Source organism: Podarcis erhardii (assembly GCF_964252035.2).
Source record: "Podarcis erhardii genome assembly, chromosome: 14".
Lineage (NCBI taxonomy): Eukaryota > Metazoa > Chordata > Lepidosauria > Squamata > Lacertidae > Podarcis > Podarcis erhardii.
Window position 1 is genome coordinate 44675382 of NC_138503.1, and position 16108 is coordinate 44691489.

The window sequence follows — 16108 nt, forward strand, 5'->3', positions numbered from 1 at the left end:
TGCCCCACAAATAGCCCAGGCCAGATTGAGAAGGCGATTGGGCTGCATCTGGCCCATGGGCCTTAGGTTGCCTACCCCTGGCTTAGTGGTACAGCATCTACTTTGCATGCGGAAGGTCCGTTTCAATCCTTGGCATCGACAGGTAGGGCTGGGGAAGATTCACAGCAACAGGGGCAGCATTCTTACCTTCTCACTTCCAGCCTGCTGCCTCCAGCACTAGATTTGGCAGTTAAGCTGCCTTCAGATTCCCACCTACCCACATCGGGATTGCAGCCTTAGAGGAGACTTTAAATGTACAGGGTGGGAGAGAGGAAGAATTAGAGATCCCTGCACTATCTGTCACCGTAGCTAATGAATGGGGTAAGAAATAGGCTAGAAAATGATAACAATTCTCTTTTCTACAATAAAACAAATCTGGGAAAGAGCCAAAAACCCCCGCCTTAAACAGGCTAAGAAGTCTGTTCCTCCAATGTTGAATTAAGAACTGAGCTATAAAGAATTGGCTTAATAAAATAAAAGACTGCTTTATGAGAAATAAAAGTGCTACTATATATAATCTATTGGATAAAGAACAGGATGGTAGGATTTATTATGGCATAATTCGGACTTTGTAACATATCAAGTAGCATTAGTTCTTCATTAATCGCCATCTTTTCAAAAGATGAAAAATGGAAAAGGCTTTAACGGGCAAATCCAAAATGCTGCATTTAGCTACTTGACAATAAAGGAAATGTGACAGACAATTTCAAATAGTATATTTTAATGCAAGTTCTAAGGGCTATAGTACAGTTTTACATATGATTATCCCTCTTTGCATGGCATCAAGCAGCCAAGAAATCTAAAGCTTACGAGCCTGCCACCCAGTAAATTTATTTTTCCCAGAGTCCCATAAACCCAGCAGTTTGATTTAATCACATTTATTATGCTTTGGAGACGCCCAAACACTTTTTCTTTCATTATCAAGTTTTCCCATCACAAGCCACAGGCTTCCATGCAAGCTTCTCTGCCCTCTACTTCAGGCAGCCACCTGCATCTCCACCATGTGGATTAATTGGGTTTCCCACTATGCTGCATCAACTATACTGTTCCCCCCCTCCGTCTCCCCCTTTTCCGTTGCCAATGACAATCTTCAGCACTACTCGTGTAGTAATGAGTATGTAAACATAAACATCAGTTCATGTTCTCTCCACAGCGCAGATATGCATGCCTCCCCCTCTAAATACTGCCAAAGCTTTCTTTGCTGAACAGTCCGTACAAATTTATCCAATGTGCTCCAATGCTGTCATTGCCCTTCTTTCCAACCCCCTGCAAAGCTAAGGTATCCCATGTAGAGAAAGCATGTTGTGTTTTGCAGACCATATACCAGTTTGGGGGAGAGAAATCTAACATACATTTTCCAATATTCCATGGGGGGAAATGACCTTGTTTTGCTTGCAGCAAAGAGGTAGCATTTCACATTTTATGAGAGAGGGTGCTCAAATGCAGCTTCTTATAATTTATCATGGGCCCTTAGTTCTTCTAAAAAGAGTGTCAAGTTTATTGTTCACAGAATCGCACCACACCATTATGCATTTATCTCTTAGGCGTCCAGTGAGGTAGTGGCATTTTGGTGTACTCAGTAAGTCTATGTGGTATCTCTAACTTGCGTACAGTTGAACTAGAAAGAAATATGGCATGATGATAAGGCACACACATGATTTACAGATATAACAGAAAAGAATTTACTGGCTCAGGCTGCATATGATCCCCCTAAATTAAGGAAGTCCAATATTCTTGTTCATCTGACCTCTGTAAAATAGAACGGTTCCTGATCCACACATTTGCAATTCAGTGTCAAAGTGTAAGGTGGCTATTCTGAATGGAAAACGGTGTCCATGTCAGAATCTGTATAACTGCAATGCAAAGAGGAACCAGGCAGATCATGTAGAACATGGCATCGTGGAGACCGAGAAACAAGCTGGAAGAGAAGTAAGGTTTTTTTTTAAATGTTCAGTTTTTTTCAGCAATCACTACAAAACAAAACTCATTGCAGTATATATTTATCAGAGTTGTGTTCCAGCACTTCAACAAGATCATGCTTAATTCAAATTAGGAAATCATCTATCCCCATTTGTATACATAAATTAAGTGGAATACCAATACTATATAAAATTTAACTTGTTTCATCTGATTATGAGAGATCAAAGGTGTTGAATGCGAATTTACTGAACAATGCCATTTACACCCTGTTTTACAGAAGCATTTTACCATTCTGTTTATATGCTGGGGTACCCAGAAGGGGCCTGAAAACTAGCACGTGTTGTGAATGGTCTTGTTCATTCTAACTGTTTCAGAAAGGCTGTATGGTATTCTGTGAAGGTCTCTGGACGTCTAAGCCTGATGCAACTATATTTAGGGCTACTTCAGCAAAGCAGTTTACAAAAAAAGAGAAAAAGATACTACTTTCTCTATAACCCAATTTGCACAATATGTTAAACAAGGGTTTAAATAAACCTTAGTTAACAAACCATGCCTTAGCTGTACATCTGAACCCAGCAGTGTCTGAACTATAGTCTGTTCAGATAGTTTGTTTGTTGGCTTATTGCCTTAATTATGGCTTAGTGTTACCTGAAAACATGGGCACATAATTATAGTTTAAGCATAATTTGTTTTGTCACCACCCACCAAGCAACAGAGACACTAGACAAGCTGCCCTGAGTACTCAGCTCTCACTGGTTCATTTCCTGAAGCTGCTGCTGCTGCTGCACTTTTTGTCTGGTAACAGGATCCTCTTCCCTTCCCAACTCTACCCAGTACCCCCTTCATGGCAGCAGCCTGAACTGGAGAGTTGAACAGCAACATCTTTAAACTATTGCTTTGCAGATGTTTCGACTGCAGGATAAAGGTAAAGGTAAAGGTGCCCCTGCCCGTTCGGGCCAGTCTTGCCAGACTCCAGGGTTGTGTGCTCATCTCATTCTATAGGCCGGGAGCCAGCGCTGTCCACAGACACTTCCGGGTCACGTGGCCAGCGTGACAAGCTGCATCTGGTGAGCCAGCGCAGCACACGGAACGCCGTTTACCTTCCCACTGGTAAGCGGCCCCTATTTATCTACTTGCACCCGGGGGTGCTTTCGAACTGCTAGGTTGGCAGGCGCTGGCACCGAACAACGGGAGCGCACCCCGCCGCAGGGATTCGAACCGCCGACCATACGATCGGCAAGTCCTAGGCGCTGAGGTTTTATCCACAGCACCACTCGCGTCCCCGCGACTGCAGGATAATTAACTGTTATTGCTTGGTAAATGAATAAATGATAAATACGGTCAGCTTTTATAAAAAAATAATTATCTGGATTTTTAAAAAGAAAAATAACAATAAATCGAAAGTTACACAAATAAATAGGACTTAGGTTACCGAGGGGGGGGGGGATGTGTTACTGTGTCAGCATCTATTCATTACCTTCAATAAATCTTGTCAACTTTTCAAGGAAAAGCACAGGCAGCAAATATTAATTCTTAAAGTTTTGGAGATGGAAAGGTTTGCATTTTAACACACTGAAATAAAAACATTAAGGACTGTGTTTATGGAAGTGTGAATGAAATGCTGTTTTGAAACAGAGCAGGTGTTGAGTGAGAGGGGCTTCAAAATGAGCTTCTGTTCCTGACAGTCACTAGAACTCACAAATGAAAATATTTAAGTGTGCATTTGTAAAAGCAAGTTTTTCAAACCTCCTATGAGAGAGGGAAGTAGTAATAAGGTGGCTCCAACACAGGTTCTGATTACTAATCTAAAAGCATAAATGTACAGTAAAAAGTGGTTGTCAGTTGTAAATATAAAAACAGCAATTGCAAAATTGTTTTTTACAAGCTGCAAAGGTATACAGGCAATTTTTTTTTCTGGGGAAGGGAGGAAAGTGGTTCCTTGAGGGCTGCTGTAGAAAATCAGCACAAAGACATGGTGAGGAAATCCCAGCAGTTGTCACAAAGGCTTGAAGGGTGTCAGAAGGAGAGGCAGTTGTGGGTTGGAACTAGGCGGGATGGAGGATGACAACACAAACCAGTTACTTTGATAGTCTGCAGAACATTCTTTAGTTTAAGGGTGGTTTGTTCAATAAACCATGGTTTAAGAACAATTTTGCGTGTCATGCGAACTGGACCTATGTGATCTGTCAGGTATATTCATCCAGTTGCTGCAAACACAGGAAACACTGTTGCTATACTCAAATGAAGATCTAACCAAGTACAGACTACAATTCCCATCATCCCTGACCACTGGTCCTGTTAGCTAGGGATCATGGGAGTTGTAGGCCAAAACATCTGGAGAGCCGCAGGTTGGGGATGCCTGGACTACACTGATTGCATGGGAAAGGTCACTAGCTTTATCTGGACAAACTTGCAAACTTTCATGTTCAAGAAGCACAAGTGAAAACTGCAATGCACTGAAGAGAAATTCTTTGTGAATATAGTAAAACAAAAATTACCTTCAACCATTGCAACTTTCCAGATAACGTGTTTCAGAACACAAATTCCTAACAATTTAATGTCAGAATAAAAGAAGAAAGCTGTAATAGCCAAATAGACCAAAGGGTTCATCAGATTAAAATATCACCATGGCAATTAATTGTCCCTTACTTACCTTGGGTCAAGATGAGCAACCTTCCCATTCAGATTTGCATAACCAAATTGATTTAGTATGGTAACCACAAGCATAGGGGCTAAAGACTGGGCTGGTTTTGTAAACAAGGCATTTGTTCCAAAAACCATGGAGGAAAGTGGTAATCTGAAATGTTAAGCAGCAATTTTAATAGACTGCAAGTGATTATTTAAATTGCAAATTGAATACTTCAGCAGAAAGTTATAGTCAAACACAGTCAAGCATTATATATGCTGGAATGTACCACTATTAGGATTATAATAAATTCTTCAATAGTAATACTAAGAATCTGTCAACTTCAGCTTTCCTCAGTTTCTAATTTTTCCAATCTTAAACTCTATTTTCTATACTTCAACTGCACCTTTTTTTTTGTTTAAAAGTTCTTATGAAAATCCATCAACATTTTAGTGTGAATTTCTATTAATATATGTATTTTTGTATACAATTTATAGGGATAATTTAATAAATTGGGGGAAATCAGGCTCCAAACTGCTCAACTCAAGGTCACTGACAAATTGTTTGGGTATTTGGGGGGGGGGAGTGTAAAGCCCTCCATACACTGAAAAGTGTTATAGAATGTATCAACAATAATTCTATGTAGTGTAATGAGCATGCTGAGTTGAGACTTTTCAATAATAACTGAAAAACAATTTAACATTTATTATCAACAATGAAAGTTTGCATATCATAAAAAGTCAACAAACCATGCTTACCTCCGTTTATGTTTCTTTAAATCTGCATCGACAATATCGGCCAAAGGCAAATTAAACAGACTGAAAGAAGCTTGAACAATGACCCTAAATAAATAAACAGAGAAGTGACTTAGATTTGAATTGCCTTGGACAAAGAAAAGTTAAATTTGGATGTTTTTAGTACCATAAAATATTTGTGTAGTGAACTACTACATAAATACATTAATAAAACAGCAAAGTTGAAAATAGGATATGAGGACCCAGAAGAATAAGGATTCTAGAAATTAATGAATAAAGTCCACATCTGTTGAAAACTTAATCTTGGCTTTCCTCCCAAAGATCTCACTGTTAACTTGTCTCATTTTTCTAATAACACCTAAGAGATTTTGGGAGAATTAAGCAGCATATAAATCATTTAAATAAATATGTAAATAAAATAATACATTCCAGATTTGAGAAACTAGAATAAGTGGTTCCCAATAGTCTCCAATTTAGGACAATTGCCATTACTTATAAAAAATGTAATCAATTCCAAATCATCTGTGACCCCATCTGCCTTAAAGAATCCCCAAAGAACTACCAGTCATTTTCCTGATTAATGACATTACTGCTTGTACAGACAGTGACCATTTTTGGAGTTGTGCACGCTCCACCAACGCACATTGGGGCTAGGAATGAAACCCCCCGCATGCACCTAACGTAAGAGGACCTCTGCAACGAGACCTAGTGTTGGTGCCTCCATGACCCACACTACTTGAGGACTTTGGCTCCTTTAATACGTTTTTACCTCCCCCAGTGCTCAGGCACGACCATTTTATAACTCCACAATGCTATGATACGAATAGTGGGGGAATTAAAACAGTGGTGCTAGGTCCTAGGGCTGACATGGTTGGTGTATAGGGGAAGAAAGGGAGGATCAAAAGGCTTGTCCTGGGCCCAGAACAGCACAGATGTGAGCAAGCCACCGCTACTGATTCCATCCATAATACATGGAGATCCTACTGAGGGGCATCTTGCTCTTCCCTCTCTCCTCTACCCCCCAACCCTGGGCCATACATGAAGTAGATCTCTCTGAATCCTGGTCAAAATTGCCATGCTCTTAAAACTAAAGTTACTTACATGTTTGCTGTAAGATAAATAGCCAATATGTAGTAGTGTTCTGGACCTACAATAAGCATGATAGTGGCAGCTATTGCTTCCAAGTAGAAGGAAAATAAGACCACCTTATAGTAACCAAATTTCTTCAACAAAGCTTGACTGATTAGCACAAGGCACTGAAATATAACAGAAATATTAAGCTACATTAATACAGTACTAAAACCCTGCCAAAGATACGGTAAATTATTTCTAACCAGAATGAAAGCACCACAGGATACCCTGACCACCCAATCCTTCAAAAAGGCAACATCAGCATTACATCACCAACATTTGAACATATGCCTTATGTCTAGATATCTCGTTTGGATATCTATTTGGACAAATGACTGTCCAAAGGACTGGTGGATTTTTAAATTGTTAATGGAAGCCGACGCTGTTCCTTTCTTGTTGTTCTATTTGCATTCTGAAAATAGCAATAAAAATAAAGTGGCATTTTAGATCGAGCCATATATATATATACTGTGTTGCATTGTCTGGATTTTAATAATTATAAACCCACATCAAAATGTCACTTGCAAATACACAGCTATTGTACTAGCTAAACAGCTTATTTGTATATCCAGTGTAACATGCTAAGGGCCCATCTATGCGCCTCAGCTTAATGTGGCTCATGAACCCCTTGTGTCTCTTAATTCCTCATCCATGTGGTGTTCTCCACCAACTACTGCTGTCCCACACTTTATCCTCCCTTCCCTATGAAATAGATGCAGCTCTCCTATTCACATTTTCAAAGTACAGTGGTACCTCTGGATGCGAACAGGATCCGTTCCAGAGCCCTGTTCACATCCTGAGCAGAACGCAACCCCAGTCTGCAGGTCGCGATTCGCCGCTTCTGCGCATGACATCATTTTGAGTGTCTGCGCATGCGCGAGCAGTGAAACCCGGAAGTAACCCGTTTCGTTACTTCCAGGTCGCCGTGGGACGCAACCTGAAAAGATTTAACCTGAAACTATTTTAACCCGAGGTATGACTGTATAGGGAATCTCCGAATTTAGTGAGGGGGAAATGTGGAAGAGAAGAACAGAGGAAAAAACAGTACTAATGAATAGGAAAAAATGAAAGGAAATCAGTAAGTAAAATATGTTGCCCTCTAACCTGAATAGTAAAGGGGCCATTTGTTATTAAATTCCCCTGCCCTCGAGAGGCCAGCCTTAGCATTTGAGAACTACTGCTCCAGGTTCAACACCATAGATTTACCTGGCTTTGTGATCCCTCACAATTTTTAATCCCATACTTGTTCTTATAGGTTTTTACCAACTTTTTTGTTTTTTACAAAAGTACCATAAAGCATACAAACACACACTGAAGAGCCAGCTTCCCCTTTAGTCAAACCGTATGTGCATCAGTTGAATTCCTTTGGGAGAAATCGGTAGCACCAAAGGTTAGTTTTGCAGTATAAAGGTTTTCTGCAAGGTAATGCATAATTATTCTTGGCAATCAGTGTAAGCAAATAAATCTGCTGAGAACCAGCATATTTTCGTCTTAAGAGAAAAGAACAAAAGGTTTCTCTGCCTACCTGAGGACAAATAAAACCTGCCCCATACATGATACTTCTGATAGATGATGATAGAACGTTCTTAGGGATGAGGTTATCTGCAAAGATCATCATGAAATTGTTGCAGAAGGCCAAGTGGAAGACTTGAAAGAAGTTCATGGTCACAAAAAGCAAAAAGTTTTTCTGAGTCATGATCTGTTTTGTCAACAAAATCACAGAGGACCAGGAGAGAGATCTCTCAGCATTTTCCTCAAATTCCTCCATTAGAGTTTCTTTTTGTTCATACTGAGTGGTGCTATACATTCCAGTGTAGCACATGCAAGCAGTGGCAACTGCTCCTACCAGAACAGCAAATGCTTGAAAATAGGTGAAGTTCTCCATGTTATCTGAAATTAAGCCACAGAAAAGGATGCTGGTGGAGCCAACCAAAGTTGCCACTTGATTATACTTAATAAGCTGGAGCCTATTTTCGTGTCTAGTTGAAATTTCAGCAAAGAGGGCACACTGTGCTAGCAAGACGAACGTAAGCAGGCCATCGAAAGCGCACAAAGCAACGATAAGATGAAGTCCGCTAAGCCAGTCACCTTCTTCATATTGTTTCCAAGGAAACCAAGGAAGAAGAAAGGCCAAAGCATACAAGGGAGCTCCATACAAAATGGAAAACTGACGCCTGGAGCAGCATGGCACTTTGGAGTTGTCTTGAATATAGCCAAAGAGAGGGTCGTTAATGGCATTCCAGATCATAAAAACAACCTGAGAAAAATAATAATAATAAAGTACACCAGTTTATTTATTTGCACCACTTTTCATGGCTCAGCAGAAATCACATAGCAGCTTGTACAACTGAAAACATATCGTATCAATAAAAATATAACATGGATTATAAAATGGAAAATGTTTAAAATCAGTAAATGAATGACAAATCGACAATAGTAACATAAAGAAAAGAAAACGCGATTGAAACAGGGGCGATTTAACACTCAGGAGAAAATGTTGCACTCATTCTATTTGTCTCTTAACCTTCATCCAAGAAGCTTGGATATCCCTCACTCCTTTTGCCTTTACTACAAGCCTAACTTAGGTTAAGAGATAATGGCCAGTCCAAGATCACCCAATGAGCTTTATTCTTGAGTTGAGTAGAGATGGGAAACTGGGGCTTAGGGATGCCTAAGAAAATAATTTTCTAGTGTCTGTGCTGATGGCAGCTGCCAAGGAAAACTTCCACAAAAATCAAGCTGTGGGTGTGGGTGTGTACCATCCTGTTTGCTGCATTTGCACCTATAATTAAAAACACTGATTCTAAACACTATTAATAATAATAATAATATTTATTTATTTATTTATTTATTTATTTATTTATTTATTTATACCCCACCTTTTTCCTTGACATGGACTCAAGGTGGCTTATGGATAAAAATAAGAACTAAAAACATAGAAAAATAACTGTCAATACACCTATACAGACACAGACAGTGTTAGAAACTAAGATATGAAAGCTGGGAGCTGAATGGCACCTTAAACCTAGGTTACGGGCACTGCAATGGAGTGTCTAGGCAAACTTTTTTAGTAACAAGAATGCAAAGCTGAAAATGAACGAACTGCAGCTAAAATCTTAAATTCATTTTTCACATGGCCTAGTCCTCATCTTAATACTGGGGGGGGGGGAGCAAGCCGCATTTCCCCTGCCCACCCCCCTTATAGTCTTATGAGAGAGTCCCTTCTGCAGTCTTCAGAGTGGCTGGAAGTTGGAAGGCAGAATAAAGGTCCTCCTTTCCTTCCAGCAGTGGCAGTTTTAATCTGAACTCTTGGGCACAGTACTGTGCCTAGAGCTCAGAAACTGCTCACATTAATGAAATTCTGTGCCTGGAATAATGGGAGTTTCAAATGCTGCACAGAGAGACATCCCGACGCACCCACTGTACAATTAAGTACAATAAAAACAGCATAGCACCAGCCCTTTCATCAAAAGCAGTCAGTTCGCAAAAACATGTTGGAACAGGAAAGTCTTCACCTGTTGACAGAAGAACAAGGAGAGAGCCAGTCTAACTTCTCTAGGGAGGGAGTTTTAAAGTCTGGGAGAAGCCACCAAGAAGGCCCTCTCCCATGTCCCTAATTTACATTGAAATACATTATGAATAAAGTATTGGAAACAGGAAAAGTACCAGAAACTTGGAAAGGGGCCTATATCACCTTGATACCTAAACATGACAAAATTTCGCCCAATTTCATTGCTAAACTGTGATTATACAATGTTTGCAGCAACACTGGCCAACAGGCTTAAAAAAATTATGAGTGATCTAATACATGAGGACCAAGGAGTCTTTCTTCCTGGCAGACGGTTAAAAGACAATGTTAGAAATATAATTAACTTAATAGAATACTTAGAAGTACATAACGAAAATTTATAATTTATTAACCACATTCCTCATATGTCGCAAGGCAATGTCGGTAATCGTTTATATATTTTTATATTTTTTTTAATCATAAACCTATGTACAAGGTGTTATGTATTCAGTGATCTGTGTTTGTCTGAGCTGGAGTTTTGGACTAAGGATTATGAGCCCCTGTCTTCTGATTCAATACATGATATCCAATCACAGAACATTTCAGGATCCCCCAGTTGCACTGAGACTCAACCCGGCCGTAGTACCAATCCGTGTGCCATTCACCCTGAAGCCCAAGATGGATGCAGAGCTGGATCACCTCATCGAACAAGGGCTCCTCGAGCCAGTTCTGCACACTTGATGGGAGACCCCAATTGTCATTCCCCTTAAGTGCACCCTCAACAAGGCATATCAACAATTCTCGGCTGATGAGGCCACCTCTGAGTCCCACACCACTGAATACATAACACAAACTAACACATAAACCATACAAACAGTAATGAATTAGTCGTGTCCTTGATTTCTTTTAGGAAAGCCATAAAACTTTTATTTTCCAACCAGCTTTTCATTTAGTCGAATTAGGATAGTTGTATCCTGAGCTGGCATTGAGGGAGCAGACAGTGGTGTTTTATATGGTTTAATCTGCTGCTGGTTTGTTTTTAATGATTAAAGTAACGTATTCATTTCAATTGTGCTGGTCATTATTAATGGTTTCATTGTTTTGCTGTGACTTTTTTTACTTTATGCTGCCTTGGGAGGACTTGAAAAGCAGTATAGAAATTGCTTACATTAAATAAAAGACACTGCTAATTCTGTATTCAAAATAATGACCTGGGAAACACCCAAAAACAACAGAAAAACTAATGTTGACATTGACTGTACCTGTGCTTGATGGAATGCTGATTCAGATATCTTGTATTTGTTTAAAAAGAGTTTAACATAATAAAAATTAAAGATGCTGTTCATCATCCCAGCACCTAAAGTCGTCATTGAGTATGCCAGTGCATTTGGATGAATTCTTGAAAAAAACTTCATTTTTCCACGGTGGTTTTTTTCTTCCCCTAGGAGGTAAATAATAATATGATAAAACAGTTACAGGCTGTTACAGTTCCAATGGAGAGTTTATGCCTTCAGATACTGTATAGATTTTTGTAGTTTCATTCCAATGAAAAGTTGGATAATTTTGTGGCATTTGCCTATCTGTGCAATGTTTGTAGGACTGTGAGGAAAACAGCAAACAACGAAATCACAATACTGGAAGCAACACTACAGTACCAGTATATGGCACATGACTGGACACTTTATTATAGGAAACAGAAAGGTAAATTGCAGATTATCTAAAGCATTTACACAGAACAACAGAATTTTAGAGTTGGAAATCAGCTTGCAGATCATATACCTCAAGCCCGCTGCTCATCTTAAATGACTTGAAAAGGGAATTAGACAAATCCATAGCAGATAAGCCTATGGGTAACTACAGGCTATGTGCTACCTCCATTGTCTCTATGTAAATACTAGTGCTGGGAATCCCAAGTGGGGAGAGTACTGATGTATTCAAGTCCTCTTTGGAAGTTTCCCAGAGACATTTGGTTGGCCACTGTGAGAACAAGATGCTGGACTAAATGGGCCTTTGGTCAGATCCAGCAGGGCTCTTTTGTTCAGTTTAACTACAGCGTCACAGACAAATGGCTATGTTTCAGGGATAGAGGACCCAAAGACCTCCAGATGTTAGAGAGCAACTCTCATTATCCTTGACCATGGTCCTGCCAGCTAAAGCAATTGGGAGTAGTCAAACAACTTGTGGAGAGTCTATCCCTGTTCTGCTGCTGAATAGTTGTACCTAATAAACTGAAACACTTTTGTGTGATCTGCTGCTGTATGGAAGAGGGTTTTCAATTTTTATTTGCAAATTCAACTGTGAGCATTACCACATTTCCAATGCAGCTTTAAGAGGGAAGTCACTGTTAGATATGATTCATATTTTGAGTCTATTAACCACAATTTTGTAAACAATAAGAAATGCCCTTTAGGAATAATTCTGTCATGAGATGGATATGTATATGCCTGCACACAAGGAGTGAGCAGAAGGAAGGTACAAGGCAAAATTAAAGTGATGGAATATATACGTAGTATTTTTTAAATCTTAAGCTTTACATTTATTCATTTATTTGGTTTTTTGCAGTTGCCAGAATTTGAATATTTTGAAAGTTACAAAGATGAACACTCCAAATCTAGTAAAAAAACCTATTTTTATTTTTGCTAGTTAATATCCATAAATGCAAAATGCCTTCCATGGATCAAGATGAATATTGTCGGAGTGACAATGAATACTGTACGATTAGTGGCTTCGCATGATCCACAAGAGGGCAACATTTTCTCATCTATTTATCCTTGTCTCACATTGTAATAAATATTTTGCCCTCACAGCTTCCACTTTACAATTGACAAGAAAGGATCAAACCCTTCTATCCCATATCTATGTAGTTAAATGCTTTCTGGTGGTGAACTAAAAGGGGAACACCTCTCCCTCTCTCACACACCACCTATCTGGGTCAGTGGGTGGGGAAGAAGATGGAGTAAGAATATATCTTTTTTTAGGATACTGTAACAAAAACTGGGATACTGAATCCACCTGAACCATAAAGCAAACTGTTAGAAATGCTTGAACAGAATGGTGAAACAGCAATCTAAAAACTGTTAATCAGATGGAAAAGGTGACCTTTATCAATATTTAGCTCCAACAGATGAAGTAGATATATAATGACATTGATTAAAGTAAATCGATTCCTCCATTTAAACAGATGCCTGAGGTAAGCATGAATGGCATTATAATCAACACAAGGAACAGTGAGCACTAGTCAGGTTTTCTCTGTAACCTCCATTATACTCAAACTCTGTCTGTTGGTGATGCCACAGTATGTATTGTATAAAACAAGGGCTTGTATTAAAAGTATGAATAGCAGAAGCCTCCAATGTCACTGGAAAGATGAAGGAACTCTACTTAAAGCTATTTACATACGGCAGAAAAGTCCTGAATAGTTCAAATAATTTCATCAGGAAAAAGCAATTTAAATATAAAAACAGAAGAATGGAATTATTTGAAGGTGACCTCTAATCCAGTAAAAGCTTATGATTCAAACACATTTCCCAGCTTTTGAAATGCCAATTTTTTTGTTGCTGTTTCTGCTGTAAGGAGGCGTGGCTGCCCCCTCTCAGAATGAAAAGGTTGCCGTTAACCTTTAAATACAGGGGCGGCGGGAGCTGCGACCCTTCAGAAACCGTTGGGACTCCAGCCAGTGGCGTAGCGTGGGTTATCAGCACCCGGGGCAAGGCAAGTAATTTGCGCCCCCTAACCCATGGATTTGCGCCCCCTAACCCGTGGATTTGCGCCCCCTAACCCGTGGATTTCCCTAACCCCCAGATGTTGCGCCCGGTGCGGCCGGCCCCCCCTGCACCCCCCACGCTACGCCACTGACTCCAGCTCCTTCATCAACCCCAACCAGCACAGCCAATGGTCAGGAATTATGGGAACTGTAATCAAACAACACCTGAAGGTACAAAGGTTGCCCATTAATAGCTGCATACAAGAGGAAAGCTTGACAGGTGCAGCTTGTGCTGCTGTGATTCCCTGTTCTACCCAATTATCAAAGATACAGGAGGCCCCTCTCTCCTCCTCCTTTAATATGGCCTGATTCACAATATACCCTGATTCACAAGCTGTCTCTAACAAAAGGGACAGTTGTTTTATGACTCTCGCAGTACCTTAAAACTTAACATTTATTGTAGCAGCAGTGAACACAAGAACTGCTGCGTCAGGCCAATGGCCCATCTAGTCCAGGATCCTGTTTCTCACAGTGGCCCACCAGACGCCTGTGGGAGGACCTTATCAGCAAACGTAGTCGCTTCACTGCTCACTCCTAACTCTATAGTTTTCCATTTTCTCCATTTGGAGAACTGTTCACTATGCCAACCCTTTACTCTCTGTAACTTAAAATCTATTTGTGATCTACAAGTGGGACCTGACAGTCCATTTCAAAAAGCAATTACAGTAATTGTATCATTACACACCACCCCAATCTCTAAGCTGTGCGAGATCCCAAGGGTTCCAGGGTCTGGAAATGAGGAAAAGCAGGGACTGTGGTGTCTTTACGATATATGGTTTATTTATATATATATACAACCTGAGCCTGCAGTGGAGGGCTCCCAGCATTACACTCCAAGAGATTATTGCCTCTCCCACAGCCACAACAGCCTAGGATTAAAAAAGACACCAGCCAAGGCTCGCCCTTTCTCCATCTTGCCACACTTTACAGACTGTAACTATTTTGTCTCAGCTAACTATCTCGGAGTTCTGGGTGGGGCTCTGCCTGTTTGCTGGCTGGCCCAGAGTCTCATGTCTCTTACATTTCTAATGGCTGTTGCCTTTCCTTTGCCTTTAACTAATTTCCCAGGTGGTTTCCTGACCTGGAAGCTGGTTTGGCCTGTATTTTAATATTGCTAACTCCAGTGTCTGTCAGCCTTTTTTAACACTCCAAGCACTGATTAAGTTCTAACACCTATCCAACTCAGGAATTTAGGTGAACCAAGCACCCACAATTCAAAACAGCATTATCCGCCTACTTCAACGAAAGCAATCCATTTTGTATTTCTATCATAAGGCTGTTTCTGAAAATACAACACTCTGGTTTTTCTTCCATTTCTGAAGCTCCAGTGCCGAGTTGCTTTAAAACCTCTATGAACATTTTTAAACAGAGCTCCTCTGGCCTTGTTCTTAAGCTGCTGTTTTGTTAACAGGCTTTGAGAATTTTGTTGTGTGAGCCACCTTGTGACGACAAGGCCCTAAATGTATTTATTTAAATCTTAATTTACGAGGGAGTAAAGCCCTATTGGGACTTATTTCTGACTAAACAGGTACTGGAGGACACCACATACCATCCTCAAAGATTTTATAATGCAATTTTAGTTAAGTCCTCTCCAAAAATATAATATGTGACAAGGTTGTTGGGGTTTTGAGGGGGTGGGGTTGCAAGGTTTAGTTCCTCCTCAGCGGTATTTGATAATAGAGCCCTACTCCGGAGCCCGACCAAAGGCGTCCATTTCCCCCACAGCTCTGAAAACCACGCGAAACCCGACGGTAAGCCCCACTGTGGTGCACGCGGCTTACTCGCAGGTAAGGGTGCACAACATGCCCCCCTCAAGCCCACCGCGCGCGGACCCCGCCTGCCCGTCCTCCCTAGCAACCCGCTTCGCGCGCGCCTCGTAGCAACAACCCCAACCCGACCCTCCACCCGCCTCCGACCCGCGTATACTAACCAAGCCTTCGCGCTTGGGCCGCTCAGAAATACTCGGAGGGCGGGTCTTCGCCTTCGAGCCTGGCCCCTCCCTTTCCACCCCATTGGCCCAACCGGGAGCGGCCCGCACGCGATAAGCCAGAGGAGCCGCGGACGCCGGCCCGCCATTGGCTCTTCTCAGGGTGGGCTCCGGCTGACTCCGTGTTTTGAATCGCTACCGCCCCAGCCTCTTGCCACGTTGCTCTGCTACAGCCGCCCGTCTCCTTGTTCGGCGTCCTTCCTCTCCCTCCCCCCCCCCCCAGCTTTCCCCTTCGGCGGTGATGCCGGGCTTGGTCGGGAGGGGTGTTCGGCGCAGTCCGGAAGCGCTCGGGAAAGTTCGGAAGCGGGTTTAAACGGCGGCGAGCGGAGCGCTCTGCTGAGGCGAAGCGCGCGCGCGCGGGCGGGCGGGCGGGCCGGCG

At 41.3% G+C, this 16108-nt stretch overlaps 1 protein-coding gene across 2 annotated transcripts; it reads right to left on the reverse strand.

Annotated features, from left to right (window-relative positions):
- Positions 1-743: 743 nt before the first annotated feature.
- Positions 744-16108, reverse strand: LOC309329210 (transmembrane protein 180-like). 2 transcript variants are annotated; one of them, XM_081839888.1, is made up of 7 exons: positions 15673-16108; positions 11242-11420; positions 7997-8728; positions 6442-6596; positions 5344-5427; positions 4613-4756; positions 744-1957 (listed from the first exon to the last, which is right to left on the reverse strand). In XM_081839888.1, exons 2-7 carry the CDS (start codon positions 11392-11394, stop codon positions 1834-1836), a joined length of 1392 nt encoding a protein of 463 aa, XP_081696014.1. In that variant the 5' UTR covers positions 11395-11420; positions 15673-16108; the 3' UTR covers positions 744-1833. The 2 variants fall into 2 exon arrangements, with proteins under 2 accessions (XP_081696014.1, XP_081696015.1); XM_081839889.1 differs by lacking the exon at positions 15673-16108 and adding an exon at positions 15488-15611.

What these genes read in the sequence shown, in the direction of transcription:
- LOC309329210 (XM_081839888.1), bottom strand. Translation starts at nt 11,394, where the DNA reads ATGAAGTTTTTTTCAAGAATTCATCCAAATGCACTGGCATACTCAATG. An exon ending in CAGCATTCCATCAAGCACAG is followed by an intron (nt 8,729 to 11,241) that starts GTACAGTCAATG and finishes TATTTTTCTCAG; the next exon opens with GTTGTTTTTATGATCTGGAA. An exon ending in TTAAAGAAACATAAACGGAG is followed by an intron (nt 4,757 to 5,343) that starts GTAAGCATGGTT and finishes TTAACATTTCAG; the next exon opens with ATTACCACTTTCCTCCATGG.